We start from the raw sequence: 20434 nt of genomic DNA, 5'->3' as shown, positions 1-20434 counted from the left end.
TAAAATTAAAACAATTTGGAATATTGTTAAAAGGGAATCAGGGCAACTGAGAGCACAGGAAGACCTTGTTTCTATCAAACACAATGAAAATTTTGTTAACAAGAAGTCAGAAGTAGAAAACATTTTTAATAATAATTTTTTAACTGTTGTAGAGAAAATAGGCTCCAGCTATTCATTAGAAAATACAAGTCATACATAAGAGGGGGCAGTGCCTATGCAATTTGATAAAATTGAAATTCAACCCACCTCGCCTACTGAAATTAGGAAAATAATAAATTTACTCCAAAGTAAAAGCTCACATGGAATTGATGTCATTTCCAACAGAGTACCAGCTCACTGAAACGGGCATTTTTCCAGATACACTGAAATACGCCATTGTTAAACCATTGCATGAAAAAGGGGATAGATCTGATGCTAACAACTACCGCCCAATGTCACTTCTGACAGCTTTATCCAAAATTCTTGAAAAAGTAATGTATTCAAGAGTAGCATCACATTTTTGTAAAAATGAAGTACTAACGAAATGTCAATTTGGTTTTCAGAAAGGATTTTCAACAAAAAACGGTACATATGCTTTCACTGATCAAATATTAAATGCATTTAATAACTGAACATCACCCATTGGGATGTTTTGTGATCTCTCAAAGGCTTTTGATTGTGTGAATCATGAAATTCTTGTATATAACCTTAAGGGGAACCGGAATGATCCATCTCCTCCATGTTAATTTTAGCAAATAGAATGAACATTTTTTCTAAAGCAATTAAACATATTGCTCTGAAATTTGGATTACATGTTCAGTGAATATTTCTCTACAAAGTTATGATGCCATGTTAAGAAATATTTATTGGTTTTTGTTTTACAATTTTTTTAAACAGATGCTTATTTTTTCTCTAAAATTTTGCACTTTTACTTCTATAACTCTTGAATTATACAATATTTTTTTACAATTTGTTATAAAAGTGAAGAAAAAGAAGTAAAAAATATTTGTATAAATTTAATTGATATACTGTTAGCAGTTTTTGAGAAAATGTTCCTCAAAAATAAAAATTAAAAGTTATGGGAAATGGCTTCCAAAGTTTTTTAATGCATTCCTGCCCCATATGAAGGATTATCAGCATCCTCTTCCTTTTCCAGTGTTAGTTTCCTTTTCACTGGTCTTTTCTTCCCTTTTTCTGCATGTTGTAGACTTTTTGTCTCTTCTTCTTGCACCTCTTAGGCTTTCTACTCCAATTAGGTGCATTGTGGAAATGGTGTTGTGTCCTGGTTGGAAACCTAAATGTTCCAGCACATCACATTTGATAATGTTTCCTTCATTGTATGTTGCCACTGCATCATACACTCCAAAGTGAAATGTTTTTATCTGTACAAACACTCTTTTGGGAATCCTAATCTGAATTAAATTATTTACACTTTCATTTGGATTTTGCGTTTTCCCATGTAAACACTTTTCCAATAAACTTCGCTGTGATAAATCTCTGAATATGGGCTTAATTGCATCAATTACAGCATTTGGCAAACTTTTTACGGGCATATTCCTTCCTGATAGGTACTTACACCATGAGTCATCACCTGTGGGGCACAGTGCATGTTGTGGGTGCTCGTTTGTTGATGCAGTATGAAAAAATAATGCCCATACTGCTCTCCTCATATGCTCAATGCTTCTTGTATTTTGCCTAATTGCACACCCATAATACCTCTGCAATCTATCAAGTGCTTCATCTGTCAATCTTCCTCTTCCTCCAAGGGCCATACCATCACTAAGCTTCTGGAATCCTAATGTCTGCTTTAGTTTGCGCAAGCGAGCCCCCATGTGCTACTGCACATGTCCAATGCACTCCTGTTTTTTAATGTGTATTTCATTGCCATAAAGTTTGAGTTTCTCTACAGCTTTATATCCCTTAGAATCACCATCTCCTATATAGTTAGTGTATCCTGCATTATACCACTCCTGTGATCTGGAAAAAATTGCTTTCACTCCCTCTACTTCCATCGCTCCACTCGTACTGTGAAAATTTGCTTCACAACTTTCACTATGTTCGTCCTTGGTATTGCCCTTACATCTACAATGTTTTGAGAGAATAGCAACATCGATTACTTTGCAGCTGTCTCCACTGGTAGCTGTCAACTCCATTTTGAGGTTTATGACCTCTACGTTGCCATGATCCATCTAAAGCAACAGTGAAATCCCTACATTTCCCATTATCTGTCACAGCTTCTTCAACTGCCTTCTTCATTATTGCTTGAGCATTATATTCAGCAGAAGATCCCACCAATTCATTATAAAATCCAAACTTGGTTGGTGGTTTTGGCAAGTTCATAATTCCACATAACATTGTCCCTACAGCACTGCCCTTGCCAATGCAACGCAAGCCATATACTAGCCTAACATTTGTATCATACACCTTTTTTCCATGATTACCACTATGAGGAATACTGTTAGAATTAGAAAACAAAACTTCTGAAGCACATTTGTTACACTTCAATAACATTTTACATGCGAAACCAATGTGTGAAGTTATTTTCAATTCCAGTCCTCTTTCTTTGCAAACTTGGCATAATACGTTATGTTTTAAAATATGAGAGAGAGCAAGGAAATGTTAATTATTTCATTCACATCATTACTGTCGCTTTCATAGTTTACAAATTTTTCTTTGCTGTTGCAAAGTTTCTTGCTGGAAGAAGTTCTATCACATTCATTTGGAGTAGTCGGTGAAACAGTCTGAGCAGCATCTCCCCTTGAAACAACAAAAGATTTCATCTGCCACTCATTGTACCTTTTCTTAAACACTCAATTGCTGAAACGGGGCATATTGATATCCACAAACGAAATATGTAAAACAGGTAAAAGCAAAATTTGTCAAATACCCAAAATTGAACAGCTAAACAACACAAAGCAAACTCCACAAGTCAACACACACGGTATAGCGTTTATGTTTACCGATATGAACAGTCACTTGTCACAGAGAAAAGCCATACAACATTGGAAAACAAAACACTGTCTAATTCCGCAAAGATACCCTGCTTGCAGCCAGCTAGCGGCACCGTCAGAGGTGACACACCAAGTCACTACAACCGTTTACGCGGAGCATCAACTTTGCAGCGATAAAAAATACACTTAGAATTCACTTGGAAGGGTGAAACTTGATTTGTTTTAAACAGAAAATTCCAAATAATTTTATAATAAAAAAACAAGAAACGTTTATTTTGTCAATTTCATCATTCTGGCTCCCCTTAAGTGTTGTGGTGTGAGTGGGACAGTGTGCATATGGTTTAATTCATAAAAACTGCAAGAATGCAGAAGGTTGGAATTAACAGTACAGATAGTCTGTGAAAACCAGCAGAGTCCTACAACCGGGGAGATATCAAGAATGGTGTCCCACAGGTTTCAGTCTTGGGTCCCTTGTTGTTCTTAATATATATTATTGACTTGCCACTCTATATTCATGAAGATGCAAAGCTAGTTCTTTTTGCTGATGATAATAGTATAGTAATCACACCCAACCAGCAAGAATCAGCTGAAGAAATTGCAAATAATATCTTTCAGAAAATTATTAAGTGGTTCTCTGCAAATGGGCTCTGACTAAACTTTGAGAAAATACAGTCTATACAATTCTGTACAGTCAATGGCATAACACCATTGATAAATATAGACTATGGACAGAAGCCTGTTGCTAAGACAGAATACTCAAAAGTTCTGGGTGTGTGCACTGATGAGAAATTGAATTGGAAGAAACACATTGATGATCTGCAGAAATGGTTTGGTTCAGCTACTTATGCTATTAGGGTTATTGCAGCCATCTGTCCTACTGGCAGAATCGCTGCAGGCAACTACTTTCAGTATCAACAAAAAGTGGACAAAAGTGTGGAACACTATTGCCCATAAGGAACATCAGACCCTCCAAAGACCTGACACAAGATTAGCCGATATGGAACAAATGTGATGTGCCTGGAAAACAATTAATCAGATCCGTACAGGCCATGGCATCTGTGCTGAAAACCTCTACCGATGTGGAAGGGCTCCATCTTCTCAGTGTGACTGTGGAAACGAACACCAGGCAATCTATCACATTGTAACAAGCTGTAGCAGAAAAGCCTACAATGGGAACTTTGAAGATTTCTTTGAGACAGAGGCAGCCCTTGAATGGGTCGACAAATTAGATATTAATTTATAGACTTACTTTTTAAACTATGAATTTCGAAATTCATATATTTTTGTAAAACTATGTAACCCACTATTGCTAGTCACTGTACATATATAATGACATATGCTAAATAAATAAATAATATGGATATTGCAAATTTTGGTGATAAACATATGAGTAAATTAGCCAACTATGCCTATTTTCATTCACTGCTTTCATATGGCATCATATTTTGGGGCAATTCGTCATTAATAGAGAAAGTATTCATTGCACAAAAGCATGTAATCAGAATAATAGCTGGAGCCCACCCAAGATCATCTTGCAGACATTTATTTAAGGAACTCTGGGATATTCACAGTACTTTCGCAATACATATATTCACTTATGAAATTTGTCATTAATAACCCATCCCAATTCAAAAATAACAGTGAAGTGCATAGCTACAATACTAGAAGAAAGGATGATCTTCACTATTCTGGATTAAATCTCACTTTGGCTCAGAAAGGGGTGAATTATGCTGCCACAAAAATCTTTGGTCATTTGCCAAATACACTCCTGGAAATTGAAATAAGAACACCGTGAATTCATTGTCCCAGGAAGGGGAAACTTTATTGACACATTCCTGGGGTCAGATACATCACATGATCACACTGACAGAACCACAGGCACATAGACACAGGCAACAGAGCATGCACAATGTCGGCACTAGTACAGTGTATATCCACCTTTCGCAGCAATGCAGGCTGCTATTCTCCCATGGAGACGATCGTAGAGATGCTGGATGTAGTCCTGTGGAACGGCTTGCCATGCCATTTCCACCTGGCACCTCAGTTGGACCAGCGTTCGTGCTGGGCGTGCAGACCGCGTGAGACGACGCTTCATCCAGTCCCAAACATGCTCAATGGGGGACAGATCCGGAGATTTTGCTGGCCAGGGTAGTTGACTTACACCTTCTAGAGCACGTTGGGTGGCACGGGATACATGCGGACGTGCATTGTCCTGTTGGAACAGCAAGTTCCCTTGCCGGTCTAGGAATGGTAGAACGATGGGTTCGATGACGGTTTGGATGTACCGTGCACTATTCAGTGTCCCCTCGACAATCACCAGTGGTGTACAGCCAGTGTAGGAGATCGCTCCCCACACCATGATGCCGGGTGTTGGCCCTGTGTGCCTCGGTCGTATGCAGTCCTGATTGTGGCGCTCACCTGCACGGCGCCAAACACGCATACGACCATCATTGGCACCAAGGCAGAAGCGACTCTCATCGATGAAGACGACACGTCTCCATTCGTCCCTCCATTCACGCCTGTCGCGACACCACTGGAGGCGGGCTGCACGATGTTGGGGCGTGAGCGGAAGACGGCCTAACGGTGTGCGGGACCGTAGCCCAGCTTCATGGAGACAGTTGCGAATGGTCCTCGCCGATACCCCAGGAGCAACAGTGTCCCTAATTTGCTGGGAAGTGGCGGTGCGGTCCCCTACGGCACTGCGTAGGATCCTACGGTCTTGGCGTGCATCCGTGCGTCGCTGTGGTTCGGTCCCAGGTCGACGGGCACGTGCACCTTCCGCCGACCACTGGCGACAACATCGATGTACTGTGGAGACCTCACGCCCCACGTGTTGAGCAATTCGGCGGTACGTCCACCCGGCCTCCCGCATGCCCACTATACGCCCTCGCTCAAAGTCCGTCAACTGCACATACGGTTCACGTCCACGCTGTCGCGGCATGCTACCAGTGTTAAAGACTGCGATGGAGTTCCGTATGCCACGGCAAACTGGCTGACACTGACGGCGGCGGTGCACAAATGCTGCGCAGCTAGCGCCATTCGACGGCCAACACCGCGGTTCCTGGTGTGTCCGCTGTGCCGTGCGTGTGATCATTGCTTGTACAGCCCTCTCGCAGTGTCCGGAGCAAGTATGGTGGGTCTGACACACCGGTGTCAATGTGTTCTTTTTTCCATTTCCAGGAGTGTAGTATTAAAAATCTTACAGATAGCCAACCAAAATTTAAAAACAAATTAAAAGAATTTATGTATGACAACTCCTTCTACTCAATATATGAATTCTTAGATATGAAGTAGTAACTGTCAAAATTATTTTGTGTAAAGAAAACTTATGTTGAAGTGACACTTTCCATGTCATTATGAAAAGTCGTATCGTGTGAGACCCAACTCGCTTTATTTGTTCATGAGACCCAGAAAAAATTAGATACAGGCTCCCAGGTAGATGCTATTTTTCTTGACTTCCGGAAGGCGTTCTATACAGTTCCGCACTGTCGCCTGATAAACAAAGTAATAGCCTACGGAATATCAGACCAGCTGTGTGGCTGGATTGAAGAGTTTTTGGCAAACAGAACACAGCATGTTGTTATCAATGGAGAGATGTCTACAGACGTTAAAGTAACCTCTGGCGTGCCACAGGGGAGTGTTATGGGACCATTGCTTTTCACAATATATGTATAAATGACCTAGTAGATAGTGTCGGAAGTTTCATGTGGCTTTTCGCGGATGATGCTGTAGTATACAGAGAAGTTGCAGCATTAGAAAATTGTAGCGAAATGCAGGAAGATCTGCAGCGGATAGGCACTTGGTGCAGGGAGTGGCAACTGACCCTTAACATAGACAAATGTAATGTATTGCGAATACATAGAAAGAAGGATCCTTTATTGTATGATTATATGATAGCGGAACAAACACTGGTAGCAGTTACTTCTGTAAAATATCTGGGAGTATGCGTGCGGAACGATTTGAAGTGGAATGATCATATAAAATTAATTGTTGGTAAGGCGGGTACCAGGTTGAGATTCATTGGGAGAGTGCTTAGAAAATGTAGTCCATCAACAAAGGAGGTGGCTTACAAAACACCCGTTCGACCTAAACTTGAGTATTGCTCATCAGTGTGGGATCCGTATCAGATCGGGTTGACGGAGGAGATAGAGAAGATCCAAAGAAGAGCGGCGCTTTTCGTCACAGGGTTATTTGGTAACCGTGATAGCGTTACGGAGATGTTTAACAAACTCAAGTGGCAGACTCTGCAAGAGAGGCGCTATGCATCGCGGTGTAGCTTGCTCGCCAGGTTTCGAGAAGGTGCGTTTCTGGATGAGGTATCGAATATATTGCTTCCCCCTACTTATACCTCCTGAGGAGATCACGAATGTAAAATTAGAGAGATTAGAGCGTGCATGGAGGCTTTCAGACAGTCATTCTTCCTGCGAACCATACGCGACTGGAAGAGGAAAGGGAGGTAATGACAGTGGCACGTAAAGTGCCCTCCGCCACACACCGTTGGGTGGCTTGTGGAGTATAAATGTAGATGTAGATGATCTATGGAACAAGGATTAATGTATGTATGTATGGCATGCTTTTCTGTCATGTGTAATGAAACATTTGGGATTTGATTTTACTTTACTGCCTATCATGATTTGCATTTCTAAATAATTTTCCTTTGTGTCTTTTTATGGAGATGTTTTAGTACTGCTACCTATGTGTCTTCCCTTTAAAATTTCTGGGGCCATGAAATTTTGATTTGAAAACTTCATTTTTTCCATTATTGAAAGCTTTTTCTGATTTCTTTTGTCTACTCAAATGTCTGAATTGCACTTAAACCTTCCTCAAGTGTTGATTTATTTAACCAAATTAGGTCATTTCTCAAACTGGCGTCACATTGGTAACCTCACCATTGAGCACCCATAAGCTCATTCAAACTGGCATCAGGAGCATGTACTAGTAACACATCCTGTACTAGCAAATCTGCATATGAAAGATTACACACAGGATTTTCACATTTAAACATACAGCCTCTGATTAAATTTACAGTCTCTGGTCAGTACATGGAGCATAGTATTTGTAACTTTGTTAAGATTTCCTGTATGCTATATAAAACTATGGTGCAATTTCTCAGACTGGTGTCACACTGATAACCTTGCCATTGAGCACCCATAAGCTCCTTCAAACTGGCATCAGGAGCTATGAGGATTTTACTTTCAGAGTATTCAGACAGGTTTTTCTTATATCAATGTAGCCTAACACACGTGGATCCTTGTCCAGAAACAACTGTTGAACTAGCATGTAAATTTTAGCTCCAGCATTGAAAAGTCAAAAGGCTCTTTGCATTACTTCACCTGTTGTTGTGTCTCCTGTAAAATGCTACTCCATGTTGGTGATGTAATTTGTCCATTTTTTCTTCTTTTGTGAAACAGATGGAATGCTAGCAAAGTTTTTCTGTCTTCCTCTTGTCCATGCTCAGCTTGATCAGCGGCCTTACCTAGGTATGGACTGCACCAGCTAAAGTATTTGTATCACACTGTCAATTTGTTGCTCCATCTGAAAATATACCCTACAGAGTTTATTGCTCCTTAATTTTTCTTTCTGGAAAAAACTTTGGAAATTAAGTATAACATACTGAAATGTTCAGCTACACCAAATTTATTGATACTGTGGCATCCTGAACCACTGAATCCTTGATGTCTTTCACAGACTGTTCTAATTGCATTAAGTCAGTCTGTCTGTATATCCTTCCAGAACATCAGAATTTAGACTTGCCCTATTATCCTCATCACCAAAATGTAACTGTTGTAAATACACTGTTTGCCATCCTACAATGTTTACAACAAAAAATGAGATGCCATTGACATTAGTGTAAACAGGGGTGTTACTCCCATCTGAACATCAGGCACCAATACCTATAAGCACAACTACTGAAATGGCTCCAGTTCTGTTTACAAAAACACATTTATACAATGACACACAAATATTCAACTTCAGTAAATCATTATATTTATAGCCTATGACAGCCTTCTCTTAGGCTAATTCCAATTGGTGCACAATACAGTCCTCTACACAGTGTAGCCACTCTTAATGTTGGCAGACACACTTTGTGCAGGTGAGTTGCAATGACAGAAACAGTAGTAGCGACTGTGATTGAAACTTTATAGCACACGAGCGGTTCTAGGCGCTTCAGTCTGGAACCGCGCGACCGCTACGGTTGCAGGTTTGAATCCTGCCTCGGGCATGGATGTGTGTGATGTCCTTAGGTTAGTTAGGTTTAAGTAGTTCTAAGTTCTAGGGGACTGATGACCTCAGATGTTAAGTCCCATAGTGCTCAGAGCCATTACCAACCTCTGCAGCTGGTCATTAGAACTTGCTGGCAGTCTGACTTCGCCTAGGCATTTAGATTGTCACTTTCACCCTCCATTGCTGGAGGGAAGTCTATCTTGCAGGGATGTGACTTAGGTTAACAATGAAATTGGTGCTAATATCCTATGATAACTTGGATAGACAGCTCTCCATTTCTTATTTCCTCCCTTCCTTTTTTTAAAATTTGGAATGAACGCAGTTTAGAGTTTTCAGCTTTAAGGATAAGCCCTTATTCGTGGAAATTGGTACTCCCCCCTTCCTTTCTTTGCAAGGAAAAAACTACAGCTCACTACAGTTTAAAACAATCTTTTCATCCATCCTTGGAGCTTAGTGATATGATGCAAAAGTCCCAATTGTAGCTGTGGCAAGGGCTATGCTCTCATGCCTATCTGCTGCATGCAAGACAAATTACATGCCATACTGCTGAACAGATTCAGTCAGCATTGGTGGACCTGAATTAATTCTCTGAACTACTACACTTATAGACCTATAAAATCAGTGTATCTAAGGGCTGCGAACCTTGCTCAGACCTGCAAGACATTGTTAAACTTCTCACTACTCCAAAGCAGGAAATTGAAGTCTAACTACTCTCAAAAACATTTAAAGATCTGACCAATAGACTGGAATATGTACACCACTAACAATTCATATACCACACCCAATTGACTCCTAGCAACTTCCACTGATAGATAATCTCCACAACAACAAAAGCAGGAATACAGTTCAAAGTCAGTAGGTTACATGCCTCCGAAAATCCACAAACCTAAGAATCCTGGGTGCCCCATTGTGGCTAGTTACAGTGCCCCCACCAAAAGAATCTCAGCCCTTGTTGACCAACATCTCCAACCAGTTGTCCATTACTAGCCTCCCACATTAAGGATACCGTCCACTTGCTTCCCTGCTCTCCACCATCTCCATATTCTTCCTGCTTGGGTTTGCCACCTGAGTTATCGGCCATGTTAGCAAATGACGTGCAGGCTGTTGACCGCGTTTTACTTTTTATCCGCCAAAGCAATATGGTGAAGGCCATTTCTTTTTTAGTTTTGGACCTCTGTTTCTGTATGGTGTCTGTTTTAGCCCTTTCTCCACGTCTATGTTTTAGCTGTCTTCTCTGTCAATTGGGATTCACGTATAGTCGTTTTTTAACTCTCTCTGTCTTTGTGTTCTATAGTTTTGATTTGGGTGCATATGACCCCAGTTGTTTTTTGCACCCTAAAGCAAAACAAAACCAAAAATCCACACCCTTACCTCCTTGATCCCTACTCCTCACTGTTGATTCATCCCTCAAACCCCTTGGCCTTGCCGTGATTGAATACTACCTCTCCTAATGCCCTGCAGATTCCAAACCCACCACTTTGCCCCTCATAAACCTAACCAACTACATCCTAACTCATAACTATTTCATCTTTTGAGGGGAAGGTATACAAACAAATTTGTGGCACAGCCGTGGGCACCTTCATGGCACCCTCCTGTGCCAACCTCTTCATGGACCACCTGGAGGAAACATTCCTTGCTTCCCAAAACTCCAAACCACTGGTCTGCTTCACATTTGTTGATGACATCTTTATAATCTAGACCCAAGGCCAGGACACTTTATCCTCATTCCTCCACAACCTCAACAACTCCTCTCCCATCCACTTCACCTAGTCCTCCTCCACCCACTAAGCCACCTTTCTAAATGTTGATCTCCTCCTAGCAGTCCCCTTGCCACCCAATCCTTCCTGGACTGGAATGACTGAACCATGTTCTTTGTCAGGACTTTTGACTATCAATCATCATGCTCTGACATGAGGGACATCCTACCCAAGATACTTCCAACCCCTCCCAATGTGGTGTTCCACTGCCCATCCAACCTCCATAACATCCTGTTCCACCTCTATTGCCTATGCTACTCCCTCCCCAAGCCACAGGGATCATACCCGTGTGAAAGACCCAGATGCAAGACCTGCAGAGTCCATTCACCCAGCACGACGTACTCCAGTCCCAATAGAGGCTTATTGCTACCCATCAGAGGCTGGGCCACATGTGAAAGCAGCCTTGGTGTATACTAGCTCTGCTGCAACCATTGCACAGCATTTTACATTGATATGACAACCAACCAGCTGTCATCAAGAATGAATGGCTACTATCGAACTGTTGCCAAAAACAAGATGAACCACCCTGTGGCACAACATGTGAGATTTCAATGGCTGCTTTACAACCTGTGCCATCTGGATCCTCACCACCACCACCACCACCACCACCACCACCACTCCCACCACTACCAGCTTTTCTGAGTTGCACAGATGGAAGCTATCCTTATAACACATCCTTCACCTTCCTGGCCTAAACCTAAGGCACTCATCGCCCCCCACACCATTCGCCCCACCTACCCAGTTGTGTGTGTGTGTGTGTGTGTGTGTGTGTGTGTGTGTGTGTTTGTGTGTGTGCGTGTGCGTACACCATCCCCTGCCCCAGTAACCCTGCCCAGTGCTGCTGCCTTTCAGTGAATCGTTCACTTTATTCCTAATTTGTCAGTAGGTTAAAAATTACAGGAAAACACAGACTCAAATTTCCATGGGAACAAATGGAATTTATTTGAGTCAGTTAACCCTTACTAAATGTGCTTCATTCAGTGAACATTGCCTCCAGCTACCTAATAGATCTACGATCTGATATAAAATGTTTCTTCCTGTCAGCCACTTGCTCAGTCACTAAAAGGCAAGTGACCTAAAAAACTAGAGAACAACTAAAACTTCTGATTCTTGTAATATTTCCATATTTGAAAAGTAACTTTGTTTATCATGAAGAATTGCCAACTCCTGACTTTAGTGAAACACTCTAAACCCCATTTCCACCCTACAGAGCCCACGACTTGGCACCTCAGCCCCACAAGTGTGGCAGGGCAACTCCTTAGTTTGTGAGTTCCAGAAGTACTTTCCAAAATTATTTTAACATCAGGCCCTTCAGACAATCTGCCTGAAAATGGATACTGGGCAGGAAGTCTAAAATACATAATGAACGTTAAAGTTATATCAGTAAACTCTTCCGGGCTAAGTTGCCATGGTCGATCTGTAGAACTTCTTCTCCCTGACGTTTCGTTCTCAACTGCGGAGAACATCTTCCGAGGTGAGTCGTCGACTCACCTCGGAAGATGTTCTCCGCAGTTGAGAACGAAACGTCAGGGAGAAGAAGTTCTACAGATCGACCACGGCAACTTAGCCCGGAAGAGTTTACTGATAAAGACGCCGGCCGTGAAAGCCTACATGGAATGGTTAAAGTTATACTTTTTAACAAACACTCATCATTTCCACAGTTATTTCTTCCCAGCTAAGTTATTGCAAGTATACACACAGTAGTCTGAAATAAATCATTTTGAATAACTAATTCAATTAAGAAATCAGGTAGGAGAAAATTTGAGTCTTATAAATTGAAGGACAGCCAGAGCATATTTGCAAAATTTCACTTCAGAGAATACTCCAAAATTGTGAAGGTGTAGTTTGGCATGCCAGTACAATGTGAACAGAGAATCAGTAACATGAAATTACAACTATCAGTTTATACCATATGCATACTTTTAGGATTAAGTGAGAAGTTGAGATTAATAGATGTCTTACATGATTTAGCAAAAGGATTTAATTGCGAGTAGCACATCACACTCTTGTGTATGTTGTAGCTGAATGGAATTTCATGAAAATTTCATCAATGGTTTTTTTCATGTTTAGAAAACAACGAGTGTAAGTTAGTAAAAAGTTTTTGGATTTGGCTGGTGTGATCTACCCATCCCATAATTCAGGTAACATGTCCTTAAATTGATCTGAGAAATCTCTGGGATATTCTTAAAATTCCCTATGGCAAGGAAGACATTTTGCATACCAATTAAGTTACCTCCTGCAATGTTTCCATTATGTAATAGTGGTTTCACCTGATTCTTCACCTGCTGACCGACCTGCTCCTTAGTCTGTCCTACCTCACTTACACCTCTTCTATTCACCGTGCATAAACATCCTGGTTCAGCGCAACAGCTGATATCCTGTGTTTACAGTGTTTCACTTCCTCATTCAGTTGTTCGAAATGCTCATCGTAAACATCACCCTTTTTAGTAAGTTCTTCCTTCACTCCTTTGACATCCGATTCTACCCTTTCAAAACGTTTAGTATTGACTGCAACGCTCTCCTCAAACCGAACGGTAAGTTCATCTATCCTTTGATGATTTGACTCAGCCAGCTTCTTTAGAGCCTCATTAGTCTCATCGGTCTTTTTACTGAGTCGTTCATTTATATGCTCTACCGATCACTTAATATCTTCCTTTCATTGTTTCTTATCTTGCAATAATAATTTCTGGTTGTCTACTGATCGCCTAATATCTTCTTTTTGGAACATAATATCTTTCCTCTGGTGCTTAATGTCTTCCTTTAATTGTTCATTTTCACGTAATAATGTTTTTTTAATCACTCAATATTGTTTTGAGCATGTCCAACAATAGACAGGTCAGGCCTAAATTTACGCTTATCCCGTCTGGGCGACTCCATGATCGGTGACGACACTGTACTAGGACTTCCCATCTCTGTTGACAGACTACCGTCGCCTATACCTGAATCCGACATTTCACTGCTACTTGCTTCTGTTTTCGTCTACACCTGATTACTTTCATACTTTTGTCCCAGTTGCCCTGCATTTACGTCTTTAATAATCCCATTATCAATGGGATCTTAAGCATTAACCTTTCTTTTCCACTTTAACTTGCTGAACTGTGATAAAGCATACTGCATACAGTTTCCGATGTGAAAATGTTGTGAAAGGGAGAGTTTGTTTCGATGATATGATAAAATAATGAGTAAGTTGGAAAAATTTTAAATTTGTGAGATTTCAATGTAGATGAGAAGCTTTCCTGGAAGTATGAAATTCAGGATCTAATGCACCTATTTTGGCTATGTTATGAATATTCACTCTTATTAACACTGTAATGTGATGCATTACCTATTTGGTTATTTTTCACTTTGTTCAGTTGTATCAGATTTTGGAGCAGTTCTGTATATCCACAAAGCGTATTTGTAGCCAAGAGAAGGGTGATCAGAACAATATGTCCATTGCTCAGTTGTCTAAGAATTCCAACCCTGCTGCCCCAGTACATGTACTTGATTTGTTGCTAATATGATGTTGTGTCTAATATTATGTTACTAGTGTTGGTAACGCTGCTGATATAATATTGTTGCCAATAATATGGACTTCTTCAAAATGAACCCCAGTATTCACTCATTGAACTGTAGTCAGAGAAAGACTTACATCTGAGTAACAATGTCTTGACTTTGTATTAAAGGGAGGGCACTACTTTGCATGCATTTTCACTGTGTCTTAAGTAGAACTGAAAAAATGTGTGTACTTTCTTTGTGATACACTCATTCCGCGAGTATGCAGTAGTGCCGCAACATGATGTGGCATGGACTTGACTAATGTCTGAAGTAGTGCTGGAGGGAATTGACACTATAAATCCTGCAGAGCTGTTCACAAATCCAAAAGAGTATGAGGAGGTGGAGATCTCTTCTGAATAGCATGTTGCAAGATGTCCCAGATATGCTGAATAATGTTCATCTGTGTTAGTGGCCAGCAGAAGTGTTTAAATTCACAAGAGTGTTTCTGAAGCCACTCTGTAGCAATTCTGGATGTTTGGGGTGTCGCATTGTCTTGCTGTAATTGCCCAAGTCCGTTGGGATGCACAATGGACATGAATGGATGCAGGTGATCAGGCAGGATGCTTACGTACGTGTCACCTGTCAGAGTCATATCTAGACGTATCAGGGGTCCCATATGACTCCAACTGCGCATGCCCCACGTCATTACAGAGCTTCCACCAGCTTGAACAGTCATCTGCTGACAGGCAGGGTCCACGGCTTCATTAGGTTGTCTCCATGCCCATACACATCCACCCACTTGATACAATTTGAAATGAGACTCGTCTGACCAGGCAACATGTTTCCAGCCTCATCAACAGTCCAGTGTTAGTGTTGAGGGGCTGAGGTCAGGCGTAAAGCTTTGTGTCGTGCAGTCATCCAGGGCACATGAGTGGGCCTTCGGCTCCAAAAACCCATATCGATGATGTTTCGTGGAATGGTTTGCACACTGACACTTGTTGATGGCTGAGCAGTGAAATCTGCAGCAATTTGCAGAAGGGTTGCGCTTCTGTCACACTGAATGATTCTCTTCAGTTGTCATTGGTCCCATCCTGCAGAATCTTTTGCCGGCCACAGCAGTGTCGGAGATTTGGTGTTTTACTGGATTCCTGATATTCACTGTACACTCATGAAATGATCGTACAGGAAAATCCCCACTTCATCACTACGTCGGAGATGCTATGTCTTGCGATCGACTATAACACTATGTTCAAACTCCCTTAAATCTTGATAACGTGCCATTGTAGCAGCAGTAACTGATCTAACAACTGTACCAGACACTTATTGTCGTATATAGGCCTCAGTGCCTTGTTCTGCCTGTTTACATATTCTGTATTTCAATATGCATGCTTGTATCAGTTCCTTTGGTGCTTCAGTGTGTGTGTGTGTGTGTGTGTGTGTGTGTGTGTGTGTTTGAAAATTTTAAAACTTTAATTAGTAATCAGCAGTCTATCAATTGCATATGTAGTGACTTAATTCCATGACATAGCAGCTAAACACACCCTTCCCCTTTATTGTATATCACATTGAACCCAATAGAGAGGCTGCTGGATAGATAAATTTAATAGGTGTTGAGATCAGGGTCAGTATTACATATTAGAAATATTGTAAAGATGCCTCATTGATGTTCTTAGTGTTACAAATGTGACAATGTGAAGGAATAAGTTACACAAGTCTGTGATCATATGATTAGTTACATTTCTTTCATTTTGTAATGGCACTCATGACACAGTAGATTTGCAGGCTATAGCATAAAGTTTTTCGTGGCATGTTCAACACTGCTATTACATATGGCAATCCATCAGCAACAAGAGTAACTCCAGAGAGCAGTTGCTGCTATTGTCCTTCCTCCAGCCACAACTCAGACAGCAGAACAATTTGAAAACATGTTAGGTTAGGTTGGCTCCAAGAGGATCCAACAACAGAGTGCTCATGTACCCACTGCAAAGAAGGAATATTAGATTTTAACATACCTTTGAGGAGGATGTCATTAGAGACTAAGCATACACTAAGACAGAACAAGGATGTAGAAGGAAATCAGTGGTGTTTTTAAAGGAACTTGTCATCCTAAGGGATTTAGGGAAACCACAGAAAACATAAATCCACATGGATTTGAACCTCACTTCCCCCTCCAAATGCACAAATGAGCTCAGGAGATTTTCATATAAAGAAATGAGGATGTGGATATTATGAACTCAAGTGATTTTGGAACTAGCTCTCAGTCCCTATTGAGGTCATGAGGACATAGTACTGGGATGTGGGAAGAATTGGCAGTGATCTTGTCATGGGAATCATCCCACATTCCTCTAAAGGGCAACCAAGGAAAATCAAAATCAGGATGATTGGACTGACTGGGAAGAAAGAAAGGAAAATGGATAGAGACGATGAGTGAATTACTAGTGACAGTAACAATAACTGAAAAAGGGAGAGCTTAACCACTGAGAGATAGATAGAGAGAGAGAGAGAGAGAGAGAGAGAGAGAGGGGGGGGGGGGGGGGGAGAGCAAGCAAGGATAAAAAAGGGAGGAGCAGAAATGTTATAAATGGGAAACAGCCTTGGATTATATATTTTATGGGATTGAAGACAGTGTCCAATTCAACAAATGACAAATGTGGAAATGGTCAACAAAACCACAGGGACCCATGATGGGAGATGACAATATGGTAACATGGTGTGTGCAAATAAAAGAGTGGAATATTACAGGAAAATACATGTGAGTATGAACAGCCAAGGAAGAAATGTGAATCAGAGAACAATAAGATTGAGGAGGATGGCCTGTCATAAAGCTGCAGAAATAGTTGCCAGTTTAAAGAGTTACTACTAATACCTGCAAATGGTCCCTGTAGATTACAGAAATCAATGGTATTTCTTTGTACTGAGATTTTTTTTGCTCAGGCCAATAACTAAGAAGCTGACAATGGCAGTATCTGACATATTGAGACATTGTGAGTGAAGAGAATGCATGCTGAACGGATTTTTTGTTGCTATTCCTTTTGCATTAAATTGTAGAATTTGGAAAATTAACTTCTAAACTTTGATTTGGAAATTATCTTTGAAATAAAGAAGAAATAATCTTTAACAGAAAATGATCAGGAGACAAGACAACAAAAGTAATGGAAAAAGAACTCCGTGTTAGTGGTTGCTGACAGAATGAAGCAGAAAAAGAGATTATTGAAAATATAAATGAAGAAATAATAACCAGGATTAGGATTAATCAAGGTTGACAGAACACTGGAGATGAACATTGAGAGGATCTCTTTTGCACAGTTTCCATCTCATTAGCTGAAACTGTAATGTGGTAAAGGGAAACAGTGTTTAACTGCCACTGAACAGTAACATAAAAGATCTGTTGTATGAATGATGTTGCCATGAGTAGATTAGCTATCTCTAAAAGAATTGAATGTTTTCAGCCCACAATTTGATCTCACAGCAGTTGGATTCTTGATTTTTTTTCTATTTATGGTGTGTGAAGTTCAGAACTCAAATATTAATCCCCCAAAATAGTCAGTGAAACTCTAAAAAATTCTCGAGAAAATTGACTTTGACATTTTTGAACCACCTACAATAAGTTAAATCAAGGTCAATTTGTCTCGACTGGTCATGTGGCTGCATGGTAGAATGCTCAACTACCACATGTATGCCACAGATTTCGTTCCTAGTCCTGCCAAAATTTTAACCAAAGATGCATGTCCCATAAAGTGTAAAATACCCAAGGATGAAAAAGAATTTAATTTGTAACGTTTTTTGTAATTTAAACTTTTTTTTTAAGATCAGAAATTAAGAATTTAAATTTGCAATGAAATCTGGAGATTTGTGTGTGCTATGTAATTAGAAACAAGGAGAAGTCCATTTATCATGAAAATAACAAAATCTGCTAAGTAGCATATAGTTGATGAATTTTATATGTAAATGATGTTCGTGTTCTTTCAGACATGTTTGTAAGAACAAACACCATTTTGATCCTGCAGCCACTATGAATAAAGGCACAAATTAATTAATGACAGTAGCTGCCAATCGGTATTGATTAAATCAGTGGGGAAAGTTGAAAATTTGTGCCAGATGGGCAGCAAACATGGGTCTCCTGCTTAGTAGTCAGATGCACCGAGCACTGCAGCATCCAGACTCGGGGTCTGATGGGAGGCATGCTACTGCAGTCAGTGCAATTGCGATGACATCTGTGTCTGCATGGTACAGTGGTCAGTGCATCTGCCTAGTAAGCAGGAGACATGGGTTTGAATCCTGGTCTGGCACAAATATTCAACTTCCCCCCTTGATTTAATCTATGCCCACTAGCAGCTAATGTCATTAATTCATTTGTGTCTTAAACAAAAGACTGAAATGAGACACAAGCCAACAATTACCAGTCTTAGTGGCTACTGATTGTTTTCCATATTTATGTATTTTAAACTTCACGGAATTGTTAGCAAAACAGGCACCTTCATTAAAAAATTTTCATCAGCCAGGAATCAAAACCCACCCCCATATGCCAGGCGAGCATTCTACGACACAGCTACATGGCCTTTTTTTAGCATATTTATGAGGTCAGAAAATGTAAGAGTTGATTTTCTCGAGAAGTGTTGAGACTTGTGTTGAACTATTTTGGCGTATTAATATTTGAGTTCTGAACTTCACATACCGTACATGAAAAACGGTCAAAAATCTGATTGCCATGTGGTTCCCTTGTTAATAGTTTCATTATGGTAACAGCTGGAAAATTATAAGATGTGTATTCTACATTGTACTTTTTGTCTGAACTAGGTTGATGATGGGAGTAGATTATCAGCATAATGTAGTGTAAATGAGATTTACTCATGATGATGATGATGATGATGATGATGATGATGATGTTGCTGCTGCTGCAGTAATAAATTTTGATTGTTTCTGTTAGTGTTTGTGACCAGTTAGTTTTTTACATGTTCAATAGGTCATTTGAATGATCCTTTCACTTAAATGATGTGGTTTGACTCAGTTTACATTAACGAACACTCAATTTTTTCAAATCCTGTTCATGCAACTACACTTCTTTCTTTCTCCTCCTCCTCCTCCTCCTCCTCTTCCTTTTAGAGGCTATCAACTTTTAATTAGAAATTCGGTCATGGAACAGGAAGAGTTGTCCACGAGAAATGATTTTAGGGTAGATTTAGAATTTGCTTTGCTGCCTGTCAGACCTTTGTTTCTAAAAAGCTTTCCTAACTTAAATTTTTGAACTGGAGTACTTACATTACATCTTTCTCTGTAAATCCCTCTTTTAATATTGATAATAGCATGCAGCATTTATTTTGAGTCATTAGAGTCAAGAATTGTGTACCTTATGGCTGAAATTATTGCACTTAATATTACTCTCATATGGGTTTGTATTCCCACCCTCCCTAATCAAAAAATAAATAAACCTGAAATGGTGTGGGGGCATTTTCATCAGTGTATAGCATGAAAGAAAATCCTTAGATAATATGTACTGTATCCTTCACAAAAGACTTCAAAAATAATTGAATCCAAAAATATGCAAACGTAATTAAAATACATTTCAGGTATTCACGGTCACAGATAATAGAAGGTCCTGTTTATGCGGGCAAGGACAGACATAATGCTGAGGTGGCTGCATTTCATCTGTCCTTGCTACTTGGGCTGAGGCGCAGCCCATTGACGGTTGGACGCAAAATTAATTTAAGGAGTGAAGTGATGCCAGTAGCAGCTGGTAGCCTTCTAGACACTTTCTACCAAGAAGGTAAAATACTGTGCAGTCATTTTTATTAATTTCTCTTGCATATCTCTCTAATGGAGATGATTCTGTGGCCTTCTTAATTCATGGAACTGTGTATATTGTCTCACTTTCTTAGAATTCTGTTGTATAGTTTTAACAATTCTATAGTATCTTGCATATCATTGCAGCCTTGTTCTCCCAGGTGTTTTAGATGTTTTTGGTATATTACCATGTATTGCTACAGAGAGTTCATTAGTTTAGAGTATTATTCTAGGTAATAGTATCAAAGAATCCCTTGTTAATCA

At 40.1% G+C, this 20434-nt stretch overlaps 1 protein-coding gene across 2 annotated transcripts in view; it reads left to right on the top strand.

Moving 5' to 3' along the window:
• The window catches only part of LOC124555729 (glycosaminoglycan xylosylkinase), a 110295-nt gene that overhangs the window by 37408 nt on the left and 52453 nt on the right, over window positions 1-20434 (top strand). For both annotated transcript variants that reach the window (XM_047129751.1, XM_047129750.1), the window contains one exon: window positions 19957-20153. In XM_047129751.1, the coding sequence (XP_046985707.1) occupies window positions 19957-20153 (197 nt within the window). The remainder of the gene's footprint in view (window positions 1-19956; window positions 20154-20434) is intronic.

Source organism: Schistocerca americana, chromosome X, assembly GCF_021461395.2.
Source record: "Schistocerca americana isolate TAMUIC-IGC-003095 chromosome X, iqSchAmer2.1, whole genome shotgun sequence".
In the NCBI taxonomy this organism is placed as follows: Eukaryota; Metazoa; Arthropoda; class Insecta; order Orthoptera; family Acrididae; genus Schistocerca; species Schistocerca americana.
This window is presented reverse-complemented; position numbering and strand designations above follow the sequence as displayed.